General features: G+C 39.5%; 2 protein-coding genes across 2 annotated transcripts; one reads left to right on the top strand and one right to left on the bottom strand.

Annotated features, from left to right (window-relative positions):
- Positions 1 to 1,559: 1,559 nt before the first annotated feature.
- Positions 1,560 to 11,695, top strand: LOC145478880 (uncharacterized). The gene is made up of 6 exons (XM_081457068.1): positions 1,560 to 3,028; positions 4,862 to 5,100; positions 6,042 to 6,317; positions 7,186 to 7,317; positions 9,144 to 9,516; positions 10,813 to 11,695. The coding sequence occupies exons 1-5, from the start codon at positions 2,770 to 2,772 to the stop codon at positions 9,342 to 9,344; spliced, it is 1,107 nt and encodes a 368-aa protein (XP_081313194.1). The 5' UTR covers positions 1,560 to 2,769; the 3' UTR covers positions 9,345 to 9,516; positions 10,813 to 11,695.
- On the bottom strand, positions 9,528 to 18,818 carry LOC145478893 (uncharacterized). Its single transcript, XM_081457084.1, has 2 exons — positions 14,994 to 18,818; positions 9,528 to 13,040 (listed from the first exon to the last, which is right to left on the bottom strand). The coding sequence occupies exons 1-2, from the start codon at positions 15,204 to 15,206 to the stop codon at positions 12,741 to 12,743; spliced, it is 513 nt and encodes a 170-aa protein (XP_081313210.1). The 5' UTR covers positions 15,207 to 18,818; the 3' UTR covers positions 9,528 to 12,740.
- Between the last annotated feature and the right edge of the window lie 59 nt (positions 18,819 to 18,877).

Below are 18,877 nucleotides of genomic sequence, written 5' to 3'. Positions count from 1 at the left end.
TACACAGTTCGAAATAGGAAATGATCATTTTGGATGTTTCAATTAATATTATTCTTATCATTTAATACGTTTTGTAAGAATATCAAGGCCGAAATTTGCGAAATGTTAAGAATATTTTAATAATAAATCCGAGGCTGAGAGTTTGAAACGGACAATCGACATTGTGTCGGCATACTGTCCACTTTGTATTCCTGTATCTAAGATGATTCAGAGGAACATTTTCAGCCTAAAATTGGTAGAAAAATAAGAATACTTAGCCTGAGCTGGAAAACAATATTCTTTTGACGAGATTTTTGAAGCAAGTGCGACGCTTGGATTTAAGATTTTCTTCTGTTTAGTAAAATTCCAGAGTTAAACACCGTTAAAACGAATATTAAATTTCCCGTAGTTGGTCCTAGCATTGGATAAAATCCGGCGAAATTAGTTTTAATTTATAGCTGCAACCGATATTGAAAGAGGGTGACAAGGGGCGGGGGGGGGGGGGTACCAATCACACATCACGCTGAATTTTTAATTAATTCACGCATCACGGAGAATTTTTTTCACCAATCACGTGTCACATAAAAAGAAGTAAGTACATTGCCAATTTTACTTTCTCGACCCTAATATATAATAACGTCGTTAAAAGCAGAACTCTGCCGATTTAACCACAGAAGTGCATCGGCAAATATTTCAAACATTCACCCCCGAAAATGACAATTATTGGCCAAAATAAAGAGGTGACCCGTACGGAAGACTAGGAGATTCAGTCTGTATCCAGGAGGCTCCTGGATAATCTGAGAGATTTGGCACCTTCTGTGAACAGACTCCTGACGAAAAAAAATAAAATAGGGCGAGCGAAGCGAGCCTACCGGGGTGGGATTTTTCCCTTTCCAGACCCCTCTCGGCTATCTCCTCCCACCTGCTTTTTTTCTTTCCCCTATGACACAATCGGGAGCCTGTTCACAGGCTACGGTTGGCAGAGATCTTGTTTGCGAATTAAGCCGGAAGTCGTATACGCCACCTTTGCCATGTTGTGATATACAGGCAATATTTGTGTCAAAGCTTTAACTCTGCAAATCCCTTTCTATACGGCAACGATTTTATGTACATGTAGACCTGTGAATGATACAACGACCTTCGTTAAGTAGTACACAAACTTATGTAGTCTCTCACTACTTACACGGCTGTCTTCTCGAGCGCCATAAAATGACAGCAAACTCTAGCGTCTCTTATTGTTTCAGCCGTTTAGGTCGACATTCTTTCAGATCTTTCATGCCATAACCGGATTCGGATATGGGTTGATGCACTGCCAAAAATGATCGGTCGACGAAATGGACAAAAATAACCATTTTCAATTGACTTATTCCTTTTGCGTCACAATTGTTTGGACCTATAATATCAGGAAGATCCATAAAGACCCAAAGGCATCCGAGGTCAAGAAAAGGGCGAAGAAGACTAGAAAATGGTGTCGTGTCTGCCACGATTTATTGGTCTTTTTTTACTCTATTTACTATTTACTTTAAAAGAATGATATCCTTCTAGTTCAAAGAACGTTCACTTATCACGGAAATCTAATTGGTAAATCACACTTCTCGTGTTTGGAAAATAGCAAAGCACACATCACGTTATGATTTCCTGTCAAGCGGCCGGCAGGTTTCTTTCACAGGTCACAGGTCACAGGTCACAGGTCACCAAAAAATACGCCAAAACGTCATAAAACAGATGCATACAAGTGCGTCCCAAGTGCGAAAAAACGCGTAGGGGAAATCAGTTGTAGCACTGAAATAAAAAAAAATTGATCCAAAGAAAGCTATGACTTATTTCTGTTGAAAATATAAATTGTTTGTAGCCTTTCAATATAATATGAAAACGAAAGAGGCTTACACTGCTCCGTGAATTATGCATTTACTTACGCGTGATCTGTGAACCAATGACTTTTGCGGGAATAATTCACTTTTTTTGGAGATTTTATCGTCATTAAAGCTCGTAAACTACACCAAACTAGATGTAAAACCTGCCCATTCCACGCGACTGAGAACTAACCACAGCGACAGTGAACCAGGAGGACCTAGAATCTAGTCTGTCACGATGTGTCACACATGCACACAGCATTTCGATGCATCAAAATGCAGGGTTCTGTATGTTTTGCGAAACGTGGATAGAATTTGTATTTTTATGTAACACATGATTTAGCCTTTGCATTTTTACGTGAAAAGTGATTTTTTTTCTGTTAACGTGAAGCTGTTTTCGAATTTTTTGTGATGCGTGAAAAGGCCGATTACAATGCGTGAAATTGTTTTCAGAGTAGGTATAGGGAACCTTCTTGTTTCTGTTTAGTACACACTCGTTGTAAAGATTTCAAAAAAAATGTAGAAATAAAACAGTTCAATTTACTATCATAATGAATTATCTTATTACGATAAAATATATTAACGCTACATCTCTGAAAGCTACATTTCAACCCATTTCGTACATATACCACCCCTAGAAATTTTTTCATTAAAATTATAGAATAAAACATTTTTAGTTAGGGTTTGTTGCATGGAAACATCGATAAACCTCTCGGGAATCTCAGAAATTGCTACATCGCGAAATTTACTGAGTGTTTTGATTGTGACCTGTGACCTGTGACCTGTGACCTGTGACCTGTGACCTGTGAAAGAAACCTGCCGTCAAGCGGCAAATTTGGTCTAGCCCTACCCTACCCTAGTAAGTACATTATCCTGGCCTATCTAACCCAGTGCCCTGACGTGCAATCCTTCGGCATCACGATTCAGCATTTTCATTATGGACGTTCTTTCCAAGATTTTCAATGCAAAGTTCATTTTCCTGTCGTTTTTGGCATGTGTCATTCTGTGGTTGGTGTATAAATTCATAGAAGAAAAGTTGTCTCCGCTGCAGAAGATTCCCAGCCCACCTGGCAAATGGCCTCTGGTCGGCCATCTCTTCACTTTTCTTCGTGGGGATGTTCTTGAATTGTTACGCTCGTGGAGTGAGCAGTATTCACCGATGTTTGTTTATCATCCAGGATTGAGGACTGGAATAGGTGAGAAGAAGAGTTTCATCGTCAGAAGAATGTTTCAATTTCGTGATTATTTAATTGTGATCAAATTACCCGGGTCTCTAGCTTTCAGCTTACATATGGTAATTCCTGGGTAATTGGACCAAGTAGAGTACAATTCAGGGAGTAATCGGGCGAGTAACTTCACAATCGAGCGCACAGCGCGAGGAGAAATTATGGCTCTGTTAAGTGCCCACCCCCGCCCCTCCTCGGACATTGGACGGGCATTTGACCAGTTGTTGGTCCCCACCATGGGGCATTTGCTCACAAAGGGCTGCCCGGGGGTGGGGCATTTGACAATTGAGTCTTACTTTGTAAAAGCCTGCTTTACTCAAATGCCTGTCCAATGCCTGGGGGAATGGGTAGGCTTGGATCAAGAGAGCCCTTATGAACAAAACTTCTCCCTAAATTGTACGACACAAGGTCCAGTTACTAATTAACTATATCTAAAACAAATTTTGAAATTAAGCATAGTTTTTTGAGTGCTTCTGTTGGGCAAAAAAAAAAGTCAGAAGCGCTTTCCATAAGTTTTAAAATCTGTAGGAAAAATTAATAAGGAAGCCGTTAAACTGTAAGTAATTGATGTGCAAATGGCATAGGTATCCAATTACATAAACTTGTAATTGGGTACCTGTAATTGGGCATCCAAGTGATGGCACGCTTGTACTGTACGTGACAAATAGGCCCACAGAGAACCAATCATGATCGAGAATTTTGTTATGGATCTATACGATTATTCCAGTAATGTTATCTGCGACAGTCTCACGGATACACCACACCTATTACATTGTCTGTTCGTGTGGATCCCGTCTCAGGATCTGCCACTGCACACTGTACTGGACTATGTTCTAAATACAAGTTGAATCCCCGCTTAGGGGGAATGTGTATGGGGAATGCAGTGTACTCCACAAATTTTAAAGTAGTCAGCTAAAAATTTAAAGTAGCCAGCCTTTGCAAAGTGACACAAGCTTCTAGGGGGGTATGGGGGCATGCCCCTCCCCTGGAAAATTGTCAAAAATTATGTGGCTGGAGATGCGATCTGATGCATTTTGGGGGGAACTCAGAGACAAGAAAAGATGTGTCATTTTTGATCAGTTTCAGCAGACAGAATCGAAACAGAATCTCGGCAAAAGTTGAAATCTACATTGACAGCTTTCGGCCAATGCACTTTTAACAATGCTACATGTCTGTCTTTGAGCAACTACAAGAACGTTTTACATTCTTATCTGTCTATAACACTAGATAGCTATAACTGTTTATCGTTTCCTTCAGAAATAATAACATGTTCGCCTTTTTTAACTTGACATTTTAAGCACAAATTCAAGCTACACTTGAAATTGTCTTGCAGAAGCAGATTCTTGAATCATTTTCTTTGATTTTGTTTAACAAAAGTAGCCGGCACTTGAAATGCGAGTAACCGGTGAAAACGCTGGACGCTGACACTTTTGGAGAACACTAGGAATGAGGAGTTAAGGAGATTTGAACAAGTTACCACTAAACTGTGAGGAAGCTAGAAATGAATCAAGATTGAGTCAACCCCTGTGAAATTCAAAATACAATGCTATATAAACAATACTTGGGACACAGTGGAAGTTGAGGCTCCATTAGGGGGGAGGTCTGAGTATGCCATATCCATTTAATCATTGTCGACACAAAGTGACTACATATTAAGTTGATCATGGCTGATCACTGCCTGTCATTTTGCCAGGTTTTGCATGAGCTTGAATTTGACAGTATTGACTTAATTAATATAATTTTGGGCGAGGGAAACAATTTAAGATTGAGTCATGCAATAATTATTGCTTGTTATTTTTGCAGGTGGTTACACAGTATGTCTGACAGACCCTGAGTTAATCAGATATGTGGCAGTCAATGGACACAAATTTCACAGACCAGACTTTGTTAAACAACAGATTCCAAGTATTGGCAATGGTTTGTTTTCATCAAATGGTAAAGCACATGCTCGTCAGAAAAGGATGGTTGGTCCTGCATTTACTACAAAGAACTTAAAAGGATTTTCAAGAATCTTTCAAGAGAATGTTGAAAATCTTGTTAAGGTAATTTATACATGTAAGTTAATTTTGAAAAAGCAGTTAATGAATAATAGTCCTGTTTCAAATTAACTGAGACTGCTGAATAAGACTAAAGAACTTATCTAGGTACACAGTGTTCAGGCTGGATTTCCGTCGCGTGCTCAGGTTCAGTCCCCTAAGGTCCTTCGAATTCCCAAGAAGAAAGAAGTGTGGGCTTCCCAGAAAGCAGCTGGTTTAGCCTATACAGTCAGTGAATTAAGTAATTACTGTAGTAGTAACAAAATTACAGTAAGAAAGTGGTGGCATAACTGATGAAACAATTAATACACCTGCAAAGCTGTGGATAGTTTGTGCTGTCACTTGTATTAGTGAAATGACTTAATTTACATTACTAGATCAAGATAGCTAACACCAAGCAATACTTAATTGGTGCTTTTTGTTCAGATCTACAGTCTTGGTTAACCCAAAACCGTCCTATCCCTTTTTATGAGATTTTGTTTGTCTTCATTGTACGCATGCAAATCATAAAAAAATGTTGAATATCATGGAGAAAAATTCAATTCTTTGTTAATTAAATATGATAGTTCTCAACCGTATTAATGCCTACGTTAATGAATTTTGTTTTTGATATTTGTGGGACTTCATTGTATACATGCATATAATGTACATTTCAGCTATTTCTTTGGGATAATAAATTTCCACTTGGAACAGGTTGGCATCATCTTCAACCCTCTAATCTGGGTTTTGGTTTTAGATGTAGCTCCCAGTTAATTTGTTTTTATAATAGAAATATTTATTAGAGGATGGAAAAAGTGCAATGTAACAGCAGTCGGATATTATACTCTTTTCCAGCATGACAAATTGTTGCGGCCAGCTATGGATGAATTTGACCTTTAGCCATTTGAGCCTTACATGTGCAATCATTGTAAGCAATTTTGATTTTTATGGTTTCTCTTACTCCACAGTTGTGGTCAAGCAAGCTTGAAGATCCTGTTGCAGTTCACGATGACTTATCGCACCTAACCCTAGACGTTATTGGTCAATGTGCATTTGGTTGCAACTTTAACACTGTGCTGGCGGGAGAGAGTAAAGTCTCTGAAGCAGTTAATGCTGTTATTGGCGGAATGAGTTTCAGATATATGGTATGCAAGGGCTTGATTCCTTTTTTTGAGTTACTGCCAATTGCTGAGACAAGAAGAATCAAAGAAGCTAGAGAAATAGCAGACAACACAGTGCTTGAAGTAAGTAAAACAATCAGTTTTCATCATGATGCATACACTTGAAATTTGAGTTCTGGCAGAAGGTTTACCGTGGGAAGTAATTAACATTCAATTGTATACAATATATTTATAATTATATAATTACATGTATGTAAAGAAGAGGTATAAAAGGCCCAATGGTTACACAACTTCTGGAGCTGGAAAATAAAAGTTATAAAACCTGAAGACCTTCATCAGTTGTCTGTACAGAACTGGAACTATTGAATGTTACATCTTTTGTAAACCAAATATTAAGCTTGTTTACAAATTCCAAGAAAGCTACCAACAGTAAATTACATTACTGAATACTAGGAAAACAAAAACAAATCAGCAGATAACAAAACTCTACTAGTTAATAGTATTGTGTAAACAAACTTTGAAATAAAAGAGAAGAAAAACAAAAGAAAAAATCAAATGATCACAAACTAAGTAAACACAAAAATAGTATTCAAGTATTTAATTGTAAGACGTTCCAACTAATTAAACACAAATATAACAGCTAGCAGATAGCTCACTGATGATCAAAATTATTGTTTTGCAAAGTGACTTTGTGATAATGGAAAACTCTGATATTTTTTTAGATATTTGACATTTAGCACATGTTTACTATGACTGATATGTCATGCACATATGTTGCCTCAGTTAATCATGCTGTTCTTTTTTCCCCATTTGAATTTGCTTTTAAAGTTATTTTGATCTGATTGAATTTTGCTTACTCAAGCAAACATGCTTCCAAGAGTTTAAATCACCAGAATGTACATGGAGATGTACATTCATAATTATCATGATTATTATGAATACATAATTATAATGTTATTTTTATCATTATTAATTATTATTTCTTCCTAAGGTGATCCAAGAGCGTCGTAAAGAGAGGAAAACTGGGATTGTTAAAGAAAAGAAAGATCTTCTTGATTTCCTGATGGACATGTATGATGAGGAAACAGGCACAAAAATGGAAGATGAGGAATTACGAGCTCAGGTAATGTATTTTGTAAGTTTACATAAATGACTCAGAATCCTGGCTAATGTCACCCTTACTTGCAGAGCTTACATGTGCATGTATCATCTACAAAGTTTCCATAATGTTAAGTGACTATTTAACAAATAGATTATATGCTGGTGTGCATCTGTTGTTGTAATATAATTTATATTAGAACAAAGACGATGTCAAAATATGAAAAGAACAAAAAAGTGGCACACAAACCATTTAAGGTTCATGGGTATGTCACTAATATTCTTACCACATTTTCACGCCTTCTGTGAATGGGCACATGACAACATGGAATCTACTTGTTTTATACAGTAAGGAAACTTGTTAATGATATCATCAATACCTCTGTCCTCCAATAGATAATAAGTGAGAACCAATCAAAGTGGGATCTCGAGTTATTTGACATACAGTGGAGCTCAGCCTAGTTTGCAGCCACCTCATTAATATGGCCACCTTGTTATTACGGCTGCTTTATTCTGGCCCAAACATTAAAGCTCAGTGAGTTATTTTCTTTATATTTAAAGAAGCTCTCTAATACTGCCACCCATTAATACAGCCAGATTAATGGGGCTCCACTGTAATTACATCTAAATTAATGTATATACAATCTATATTGAAAGATTAGTTCTATTTCCTTCCTAGTCCACCTCAGGTGACCTCAAGCTTTTTGTAAGGTTGGTCTGAAATTTACCAGCAGTATACTGCTCAGGGAAAAGTCAGCTTTTTTATGCATTGTACATGTAGTCCTGGCCAGCTGGCCCACCTCCAGGGGTGTTCCAGGCTTGTTGCCCAAGAAATGCTTTTGCTAAAAACCTTTAAAGTGTATATGACATAATTTTTTTCCCGCTGATTCTGGTTGTTAATAATGTTAGAAAAACGGTTGTAAAGTTTTTAGATCGTGAGACTATTTTGAAACCCTTTTTTTCGTTCAAAATACACGCTACTTTCATGTTGAAATTGTCCCAGAGATCACACAGGCCAAAATGTCACATGATTTACGTTTGTGACATCATTGTGTTTTTACAGACAAACAAGTCGCTCAACATCACCAAATTAAACAGAGTGGCCTGGGTCAAAAATTAGCGTTACTAGCTAGCAAATCACTAGCACATTTGAAGCCGTGTGCAAGAGAAATGACAAGGTGGCTTCCCGCAGCAGCAATGTTATCAAACACTGTGACGTCACAAACACAATTCTCCTCCCCAGTTTCTTGGGACACTTTTACAGGGAAATTGGCTGTATTTTGGCCACAAAAAAGTCATCCAAATCATTTTTTTTTTTTTTTTTTTGCATTTTCAAAACATTATTCGTTTATTACATATATCAAGGAAGGAAAATACTTTAAAAAAAAATTTGTGTCATATACACTTTAAAAAAAAGTTTTCACATTCAATTTCTGGTGATCTTGTGTGCATTTTCAGTTGACAGCACCTAAATTCTAAGAAGTCTTAGAATATGCCTGCTGAATATGCCTGCTGCTTCCTGGACATGCAACCGTTATGGGCATTACATCAACAAAATGAGTAGTGATGCTTATCAGAGGTCAAAAGTGTACAAAGAAGAAAGTAAAGAAAGAAAGAAACTTATAACTCTTTCTTGTTTCTTTGTGTGTTGGTTGGAATTGAGACTTAATTCCAACCAAGACACAAATTAGAAATGAAAAAAGAGTTCTAAGTTTCCTTCTTTCTTTACTTTCTTCTTTACACACTTTTGACCTCTGCTAGGCATCACTACTCATTTTGTTGATGTGATGCCCATGATGGTTGTCCAGGAGGTAGCAGGCATGTGGTTAAATCATGACTTATTTCTTTTAGGTGTTTACTTTCATGGTGGCTGGCCACGAGACCACTAGTGTGGCTCTTGCCTGGACTCTCTACGAACTGGCAAAGAATCCCCTCATCCAGGAAAAAGTGAGAGCTGAAATAAACACAGTGCTCTGTGAAGGTGATGAGTTGACATGGGATACAGTCGAAGAGCTCAAGTACCTTGAAAATGTCATCAAGGAATCTCTGTGACTCCACCCCCCTGCCCACCTTACTGGTCGTATTCCGATCTCTGATGAAATTGTTGGGGGATATCTTATCCCTAAGGGGGCAGATATTTTATTGCCCATCGATTCATTGCAGCATATGTCTCAACATTGGCAAAATCCTGATGAATTTTATCCTGAAAGATTCAACGAGAAAGGTATTAGTTTTTGTAAGTTTGCAAGCTTGGTTACTTTTTCCACACGTACACATTTTTGCCTCAGTGAAGTGAAAGAAAAAGGAAAACATGTAAGAAGATAAACAAGACTTATAGGCGTATAACATTAGACCGCCTCATTACAAAGCTAGCAAGTTAGATTAGGTTATATGTGGATGGTACGATGGTCTAATACATTTTTATAATAAGAGATTTGAACGAGGGCGTAGAGATCCGGAGGGGACTCTGATATAAAAAGATGGGGGTGCTCATTATACCTTTTAGGGGTTAAAAAGCGGGTTTGCTACCTCTTAGGGTTTTTAGCCTCAAAAGGTCCTCAGCAGGAACTTTTGTGGTAACCTTTTGGGTATTGAGCCGAAAACAATATGACAGGAGATATAGAGGATATTACACGGTGGCTCGAAGATATGAATTTTATGTTCGAGTGGCAAGAACAATATCGTTATTGTTCTTGCCACGAGAACATAAAATCCATATCTTCGAGCCAACGTGTAATGTTCTTTTTATTATATGGAGAAACCAATTCAACAAAAGCAAAAGGCGGGAATCGTGACTTCATTGAACGATACGACACTCACAAAGGTGACATACGGAAAATACGCCACTCGGGTCCCGGATGAAGTGGCGTATGGAATCTACGAGTGGTTTAGTTCCCAGTAAAACACTCTTCTCCATATAATAAAATGTCTTATGTAAGAATTGGTACTTCGTAGCGGAGACAAAAATTTCAAGCCACGCCCACAAAACAGGATCTTGGCACCTCTTAGGGGTTCTTTTCAAAATTTCCAACGAGCACCGCCGTCCTTTTTGTATGGGAGTCTCCCCCCGGATAGAGATGAGCTAGAACACTTCAGCGCTTGTTCCAGTGAAGGTGTGTTGTATGTTGTATGGATGAATGGAGCTATTTACAGAAATTACTTGTAGGTCATGAAGTATTATAAGTAGGAGGGAGTGTTTCTAAGGACACATGAACTTGCCTAACTCTTACAGATTTATAATACCGTTCCAAACAGACTTCTTGATTAGACAGTGTTCGAGGGTGCCTTAAGAGAGACTTACGTGGGCATCAGTAGAGTTTGATAAATTGCTTGCTTACCTGAGTTGCGGACAGTGGAAAGTGGCCTTTGTGGAGAGGTAGCCGTTATCTGGAGGTAGGGGAGTAATATGGCAGGAGACTAAACAGAAACAGAGACCAACGATGCGCAATGGATCCTAGATATGTAGATGCATTCCAAACACGAAAACTAATAATTATTTTACTTTCTCATCATTTTGTAGATGGCCGATCAAGTGTACAGCCTTACTCCTACTTTCCATTTGGGGTTGGCCCGCGCATGTGTATCGGTAATAAGTTTGCTAAGATGGAAATGAAAGTGATGTTGGCAAATTTGTTGAAGACCTTCTCTTTCAGCGAGGTTCCTGGGTGTACAGTTAAAGCAGTTCCATTGCTTACTGCCCGCCCAAAGGGACTTGAACTGCTTATAAGACTCGCAGATCCTGATAACTGAAGAGCTCATAGCTAGACAGGCTCCGTATTTACACTATACCAGAGACGTGCACACTTCGAAACAGGCTGTCAGTCCGGAAAGGTCTAGGTTCGGGTTATGTTGACGAAACATCACAAAACAGGATTTGAAACATTTACGACTTCCTCGGACGGGTGTGGTTCACTTCTCTCTTGACACTCAAAGTATGGTTCACGAGTGTCACCTATCGGCACGTCGAGGATAGAAAAGCCACGTATTATTCTTTCAGCAGCACGAACCTAACGAAACGCGACAATTCAACTCGGAATAACATATGACTTACTCGTAATGTGTGCGACGTAAGTGTGCCGATTGCAAATTCCAATTTTAAAAACTACGCAACGCCAACCCGTGGTTCACAATCCGTTCCACCAATAAATGGATGTCAAACGAATGCACCCACTGCTGCAGGCCTTAATTGCATGTTTCGATAAACCAGGCGCTCCCGCTAAAAAACACGAGGAGCGTACCTGTTTGAAATCACTCAGTTTCTTGAATGTTTCTCGCGAAAAGAGTGTGCAGTAAATTTAGAGTATAGACTTGAGACGTTTTAGCTCACTTATATATAGTGACAGACCAGGCATCTTTTCGAGCATGTCACACATTGTATTAGTATTAAAGGGCTAGGATTCTATATCTTGCATGTTTGGCCCAACACCCTCAACACCATTGTGGGTAAAGAAAGCCCAGGGTTTTCCTCTTGAGAACGGAGTGGAAAGAAGGTGATATATTTAGATTTCCGCCCAGTTAGCCGTTCTCCCTCAAATCCCCCTTCCAAAAGATTCTTCCGTGTTTCGCCGATATCTTCAATGTTTGCATACACTACACCCATAGTTGAGTTTGTCTCAAGGTTTTTAAGATCTTTCCAAAGTTTGGCTTGAGAGCAAGGCACCCCAAATAAACGTTGTCCCATTGTACTTTTTTGAGGGGAAAGGTATGGCTTAAGATACACTGAAACAAAGTGGACAACCTTTTGACATGCTAACTCTTTTGCACCTTGTTTGTACTGCTGGCTTGTTTTAATAGTTCTTTTGGTCACCGTGTCAACGCCTGCCTGGTTAAAGAGCGCGTTTTGTATGTCTCGGTGTGTGGAAACTTGTTTCAACGTGTTACTGAACTTTGCAAGGGGTTTAAGTCATTCGCAATACACCATTGATGCTTAGCGTTTTATTAAGGCTAGAGTTGTTGCATCACCGTCCACGTTTTCCAAACCAAATACAACCAAATACATAAACTTTTGGTCTCCACTCGGTATTTTATTATGACTAGGTTCTGGGGTTGAATAAGCAGTACGGAACATATACTAAAGTGTTATGGTGATTCTAGTTTTGACCCTATTACTTTGTACACAGTATGAATGAAAGTTCTTATTAACTTGAGGAATCCAAAAGGCTGTTAGCTGGTGTTAGGTAATTTTCAGTCCTTGTTTTATTCATCTACAGTGGGAAGCGAAAGGTTTGTGAAACAAATGGTCGTTTTCAGTGTTGAAACACGTCCAAATTATTCAATTTTAAACTGAGCAGTCTGCTCTCTCTTGCTTTTCCTCGCGAAACTTTGCCTTTCATTTCAGTTTCATTGCCGGCGCAAATTTTAATACTTGACTGCAAGCATCTAACAAAAAAATCTCCTACAACGGTCAGTCGCCGGCGTCATGCCCTCCTAGATGATCAGTGTTAATGTCTACACACTACTGTCTTGTATTAGAGGTTGGTCAGTTTGTTCGTCTCTGCTTTCTATATCCACCGTAATCCTGTTCACTCTCCTGGGTTCCACGTCGTTCGTTGTATCGCTTGAAGAATCTCCTTGTTCTTTCTTTAAAAGAGGATCTTCAGCAAGACGATCTCTTCCTTGAGATCGTGCTCTCTCCTCGGCTTGCATTCTCAACACAGCTCCGAAGTCGAATGGAGTGGCTGGTACACTTGGCGCTGTCGGCGGTGTGGGCACCTGTACTTTGTGGCGTTCAATTGGTGTTCTTGGTGTCTGAAGAGAAAAGTGACATGGCATACAGTTGGCTAAATATAGACTGCTGGCAGCCGATCTTTTCTCTTAGGGTCCAACGAGTAATTACGTGGAGAGTGGTATGGACCAAAGGTGGGTGCCGCGCCCTCGTCTCGTCCCAATCCCTTTTAAGTTTAAAGTGTCTCCCTTATATTCCCTGACTTCCCGAGGAAACCACAGACTGCCGCTAGACTAAACATGTCCCAACATCTTTTTCATCTCACTCGCATTGCGTGACGAAGGCGAATTTATTTTCGTTGTAAAAAGTGTACGCTTGTCGCCTGAGCCAAGCAGAAGTCAGACATTATCACATGCCCCCCTCCCTCCCTCCCTGCCCATCTATTACGTATGAAAAGGATCGTGACCAAACATCTTGATAGAAATAAATGAATAACAATTCCTCACGTGATACTCCCCATGCAATCCCCATGCCACAACACAGACGAACAGAAAATGCACCTGGTTGGATAACCGAGAATCACGGAGATGTGAAGGATTTCTTAACTTTAAACTCTGATCTGCCATGTGTGTGTGTCAAAGGTATTTCAAGAACATCAGTCACTAGGATTTCTCTCCCGCTGGGACTGAATTACAGTTAATAACCCAATTAGGGTTTGATTGTTTATTTGTTTTATTGTTTGTTTGTTTGTTTGTTTGTTTGGTTTTCAAGCCACAGCACTTGTAGGGCTTTATGACCCAATATTAATGTCGCCGGCCCGCTGTCGTTAGAGAAAAAGAATAAGCAGACTGTTTCTGTGTTTCCCATATGTCATGAGACCCATGAAATAGGAGTCATATTATAATATTGCGTCTGTATACATTTCACTTCACGGATCTACATGTTTCTATCATAAAGCCTACTAATTATCGTGTAAAACAGCATTACTTGTTTACGTGTTCTTTCCATAAATAGAAAGCAAAACTGATCAAAGGGTCCAGAGATCAGACATACATATAGTGTAGTTCGATTACTGAAAATGTTCGAAAATGGGAACATTAAACATACCGTTTCTTGAAAATCGATGGAAATTGGGTGAAAAGGTGGGGTCTGGGCTAATCAGCGGCGAAAAACATTGCATGAGTAACAAAATGTAAACATGTATTCCAAGTAAATTTACATTATGACACCCAGACCAGATGTATGATTATCACGCAAGAAAACGAGATGATATACTGATTTCCATTTATAACCTGCTAACATGATAGCCGGAAATCCGTCTGTGTTCACAGGCTAGAATTTTATGAATCTTCAGGTTTTATTGTTTTTTGGAGTAAAAACGCCAATCTTAAATATAGTTATTAATTATAATATTATGAGTTGACTTTTTACAGACGTAACAAAATGCTCCAAAATTAAGAACGTAACTTCTAAAATCAGGATCAACTTGGCTTTTTTTAAAGGCATTTCTTATTGAACTCCACTGCATTGAGCAAACAGTTGACAAGCCCTTCTGCTCCCTATATAGCTAATTTGCATTCAAATGGCAACAATCTTTCGAGCGATGTTACGCTTGTGTTGCAATATAAACTGAATGGTCTGTAAAAACGTAAACGGTTTCCGGGAACATCTTAGATATAATATACACTTTAACGGTTGCATTTTCAAACGTCTTTCTTCCTCTTTTGGTAACGTTTTGTGATTATTGCTTTCAGAGTTTCTTGCGGAAAAATTTGACAGCGCCTTCTCTTGATCACCAAAAATTTGCATTTTCTTGTCTGAAAATACCGTCTAAAATAACACGTTGAACGAAAAATGCGAAATGTTATCAGATCGACAGAGAGTCTATTAGCGTGAAATGTACATCACACGAGGCGGCTGTGACACAGGCTAATTTTTTTTTTGATATGACCGTGGGTGAACGTGCTTTGCTGAAAAGTCGTATATGTTTAAGGTGTAATGATTAAGCGAGGAAATAACCAAGATTCGTGACTCACCATTAGATGATACTGGTACACATCGTACTTGTTTCGTAAAGCCGTGTTTCTCGAGGCTGGATCCATGTACATGTCAAATGGCGATTTCACTGGTTCACCAAACGATCGGCACGGCCCTTTACATACGATCACAGCGCAGCACCACAAAACTACAAGAAATCCAGCCAAGCCGGCAGAAATATAGATGGCCAGTGCGTCATCCGCCAAAATCATTTTGAAGATGAAATGTCCACGCTACTTCTGCGGTCGATCGCTTCTCGTTGATAATTTACACTGATCATGAATTTCCATACATCCACGAAAGATGTTTTGATCGTCTGTAGAAGTATTTTAGGAAATCATCGGAACGATCCCATTCAGTTAGCTTGAAAACTGGTCGCTAGAAAATGATAACTTTAGCACACAAAAGGCGATGGCAAATTATGGAAAGCACGAGAATGTGGTAATAATCAAAAGCCTGTCTGGCGTGTCGGAGTGAAATCTTAAACGTGTTTATTTCATTTCTCGCTTGACCGGCGGTGAACATGATAATCGCGCGAGATTCGCGCGTGCTCGCGTGAGCAGCCCGTACCGTATATTTTTAGCGATCCGTAAGGTCAAGATTTTATTTTATCACGAGTTGTACGAACACAAAATAAATTAATTCAAAATTTCTCAGGTTAGCATGCTATAATCCAGGCTAGGTTCTTCGAAGTCCAAGGCCTGGAGTGTGGTGCAGAAGTAAGCTACATACTTCCGCCGGCCCCAGTCCCCCCTCCACCTGTTTCCCCTAAATGTATAAGCTGCTGTTGTCCTTTGCAGTAGTCTTTTAATTTAAAAGCATGTTGTGGTTAATAATTACTTTTTGAAATTCTGAAAATGGGCGATTTACCTTCTTTATTTGACTGTAATTATAACCGAGGTAAAACTTGAAAAGCAGCTGACCATCGCTTGGTTGTTGCCGGATCTCTTGTTTCGAAATGCACCTGCACCATGCAGGTCACTTGAAAGGTAAATTAAATGAGCGAATTGATCGTAAGGCTGGCAGCAAGGCCTACGAATCAAGACACATGTTGACAAGATGAACTTGAAATTTTTAAGCCCTAATTTTCTTGAAAAGGGGAGGGGCGGGGGAGAGGTCGGGTTTTCCCTTCAAAATTGAAGGGAAATGCGCCCGGGGGATGAGGTTGGGCGTTAATTTGTTTTATATTTTTCGGAAAGAGGCATAAATAAGAACTCATTGATTGAGGGAAGGAGGGCATGATCGTCGGTGACAGGGGTCTTCAGGGTGGAAAAAGTGACCATCTATATCTGCGAGTATCTCGCCCTTTTTTAACTAATCAATCAAAACATTTTCCATTCCGCTCGATGAGCACTTTTGCTTGTTGTCAGATTCGTTCCCAGGGTCCACTCTCTTCCCAAGGAAGTGTTTGACTATCATTGCGTCAAATTTTCGTTGATTTAGCGTTCTTCCTCACACAAGAAGCTCATGACATTATCATGACTGCAGAAAAGGTTTGAAAAATCTATACATCAGAAGATTTTCGCGCGACGTCCTCGAATATAAAGATTAGGGTCTAGTACGGTTTAGGTCAGAGCCTCCAACGCTCGCGCTTATGTAACAATCCTCCAAATAAGCTAAAATACCATTTACCCAAGCCTGATCCGACGGGAACGTTTTATCTGAAGTACTCAAAAATCATTTCAGACATATCACACAGAAACCTTGTTTGAAAATTCCTCTGGCCATGCACACGGATTGACAGACTACACGAACTAGTAATGTCTTGAATTGGCAAGTTTGAAGTGGGGCAGATGTCAACCATACCATATCAACCACTATTTCTCAATCCAAGTGACACTGTATATGCTCTCCTAACTCTGTGGTGATTGTTGTTCCCTATCAATCTTTCCAATTCCAAGCGTCTTTGGCGCAGTACATAAGCACTTCTTATGGCTTTCACATGCCACCAGAACACGGTCATCAGAGTAAACCCAAATACGAAACATATCGCGGCGAGAAGTCGAAACACTCTTGGTTTATTCGATCCATGGCAATCCCCACAGTACTCCTCAGTTACATGTTGTTGTTGTTGCGCGATTCCCAGGAAAACGAAACACACGATGATGAAAATAAAGCCAATGAAAATGAATAAACTGTTGCGCATTAATTTCCTTCGCAGAGATCTCGGTTGTTCTTGTTCCTCCATGGCAGAATTCCATCTTAATTGGAAAAAATTCAGTCCATATACTGCAGCTTAGGTCGGGATAACGATCATCAGCTTATTTCACTAGTAAAATATAGCACATAGGGCTACATTCGAAGCGCTCAAGGCCTGATCACTGACCCGCTGACATGACATAGCAATATTTATGTACGTGACAAGTCTCATTTCCTCGCTGATGTTGATGTCAATATTTGCTGATAGTTTTTCCCCGAAATTACTCTTAAATGTAACGTTAAATTTTTTTTTATGAAAAAGGTGTTATCATTTTTCCCACGTTTCTGCATGAAAATAAAATAAGACTGAAAAGATATCGAACAAAAACTCAGTTTGCCATAATTCAACATTGGTTAATCAAGTCACGTAATCAAGAAACGACTTTGCAACCGCTCCTATTGTGAGTGTGTACAGTAAACTTACGGTATGCGAAATTTACGAATCATGTCTGGTCTCGATTTAGCCACAGCGATTGATATCTCTGCCGTTTTGTTTTTCCTATTCGTTACATTGTGGATCGTCACTATAATCTGTACAAGACAGCCGCTTAAAGACATCAAAACAACACTGGAGCGAACGCCTAATCGGGTGCTGAACAGCGATCACACCAGGCCTCGTTTATTCGAAGAGAAGAATCCCGTTAAAATCTTATGACTTCAGCGAATGGCGTGAAGGAATCTTCTGAAAGTTCACAGAATGGTATTTCCACAGTGATAGCCGCATTAGGGAGTGCATTAGGCAATTCCATCAGTCATCATGTCCATTTTGTCCATCTCCTCATGCCTTGCAAGTTGCAATTCTAACTATTGGAACATCGGAAGTTTCAGAATTTTGGAACTAAACTTTGACGAACTATTGGATCGTTTTTCAGGCGCTATGGCGAGTAGACATGAATTTAAGGATTTCGCCAAGGTCGAGACCCTAGTTCTAGCTAGTTCTTAGATTAATGCTTGTGTGCCAAGTGCCGAGGTTTGCATATGCATTTTCCAAAGATCTTATGAATCTATTCCGAACTGCCCGTCTCTGCACGTGATCACGGATGCATTACAAGTGATTCAGTACTGTTCATTTTTATATCTTTCACCTCGTTCAGGGGACGTTTCGTGGTGATGTTGTGTCAAGTCTGCATTTACCCCCAACAAAACTGTCACGCATTCCTCTTCTCCAGGGTGCTGTGATGCTGGATAGTGAAGGGGCATAGGACCTAAATGAGATTCGAACGGTGGAAGGATGATGCAACCTTTCAATTTAGGAGCTGGCATTTTGATTCCTTCAAAGGATCTGTATATAAGTTGCAATGGCTGATGGGGGGAACTCATCACGCAATCTTTATCTGTCACGCCCTTTTGTTACAGAAAGTATCTCGTCGATATTTAGTGTTCCTCTCGCAGTTACTGCGCGTCTACAAGTTTCACAGGCTAAATTAAATGTTCCATGGACTCAAGCTGATGAGCAGATTAAACTGGAACGTCACAGATTGCCCAATAAACGCAGTGGGTGTTTTGGCATTCTTTTTAAAAATTAAATCATTACGAAAGTCCAGTTGAGTTTGAATGAACTCATGAGATCTTTGTCTGTCGAAGACTCTCGCAAAAGCACATCATCGCAAAATTGCTATTGGTTCCTTTTGTCACAAGTGACACCTTTATCCAAACTGAATGGACTTTTCACTCGTAGTCATTT

The sequence above is a fragment of the Orbicella franksi genome, chromosome 2 (genome assembly GCF_964199315.1).
Source record: "Orbicella franksi chromosome 2, jaOrbFran1.1, whole genome shotgun sequence".
Classification (NCBI taxonomy): domain Eukaryota; kingdom Metazoa; phylum Cnidaria; class Anthozoa; order Scleractinia; family Merulinidae; genus Orbicella; species Orbicella franksi.
The sequence above is the reverse complement of the archived record's forward strand: the minus strand, read 5'-3'. Positions and strand labels throughout refer to the sequence as shown.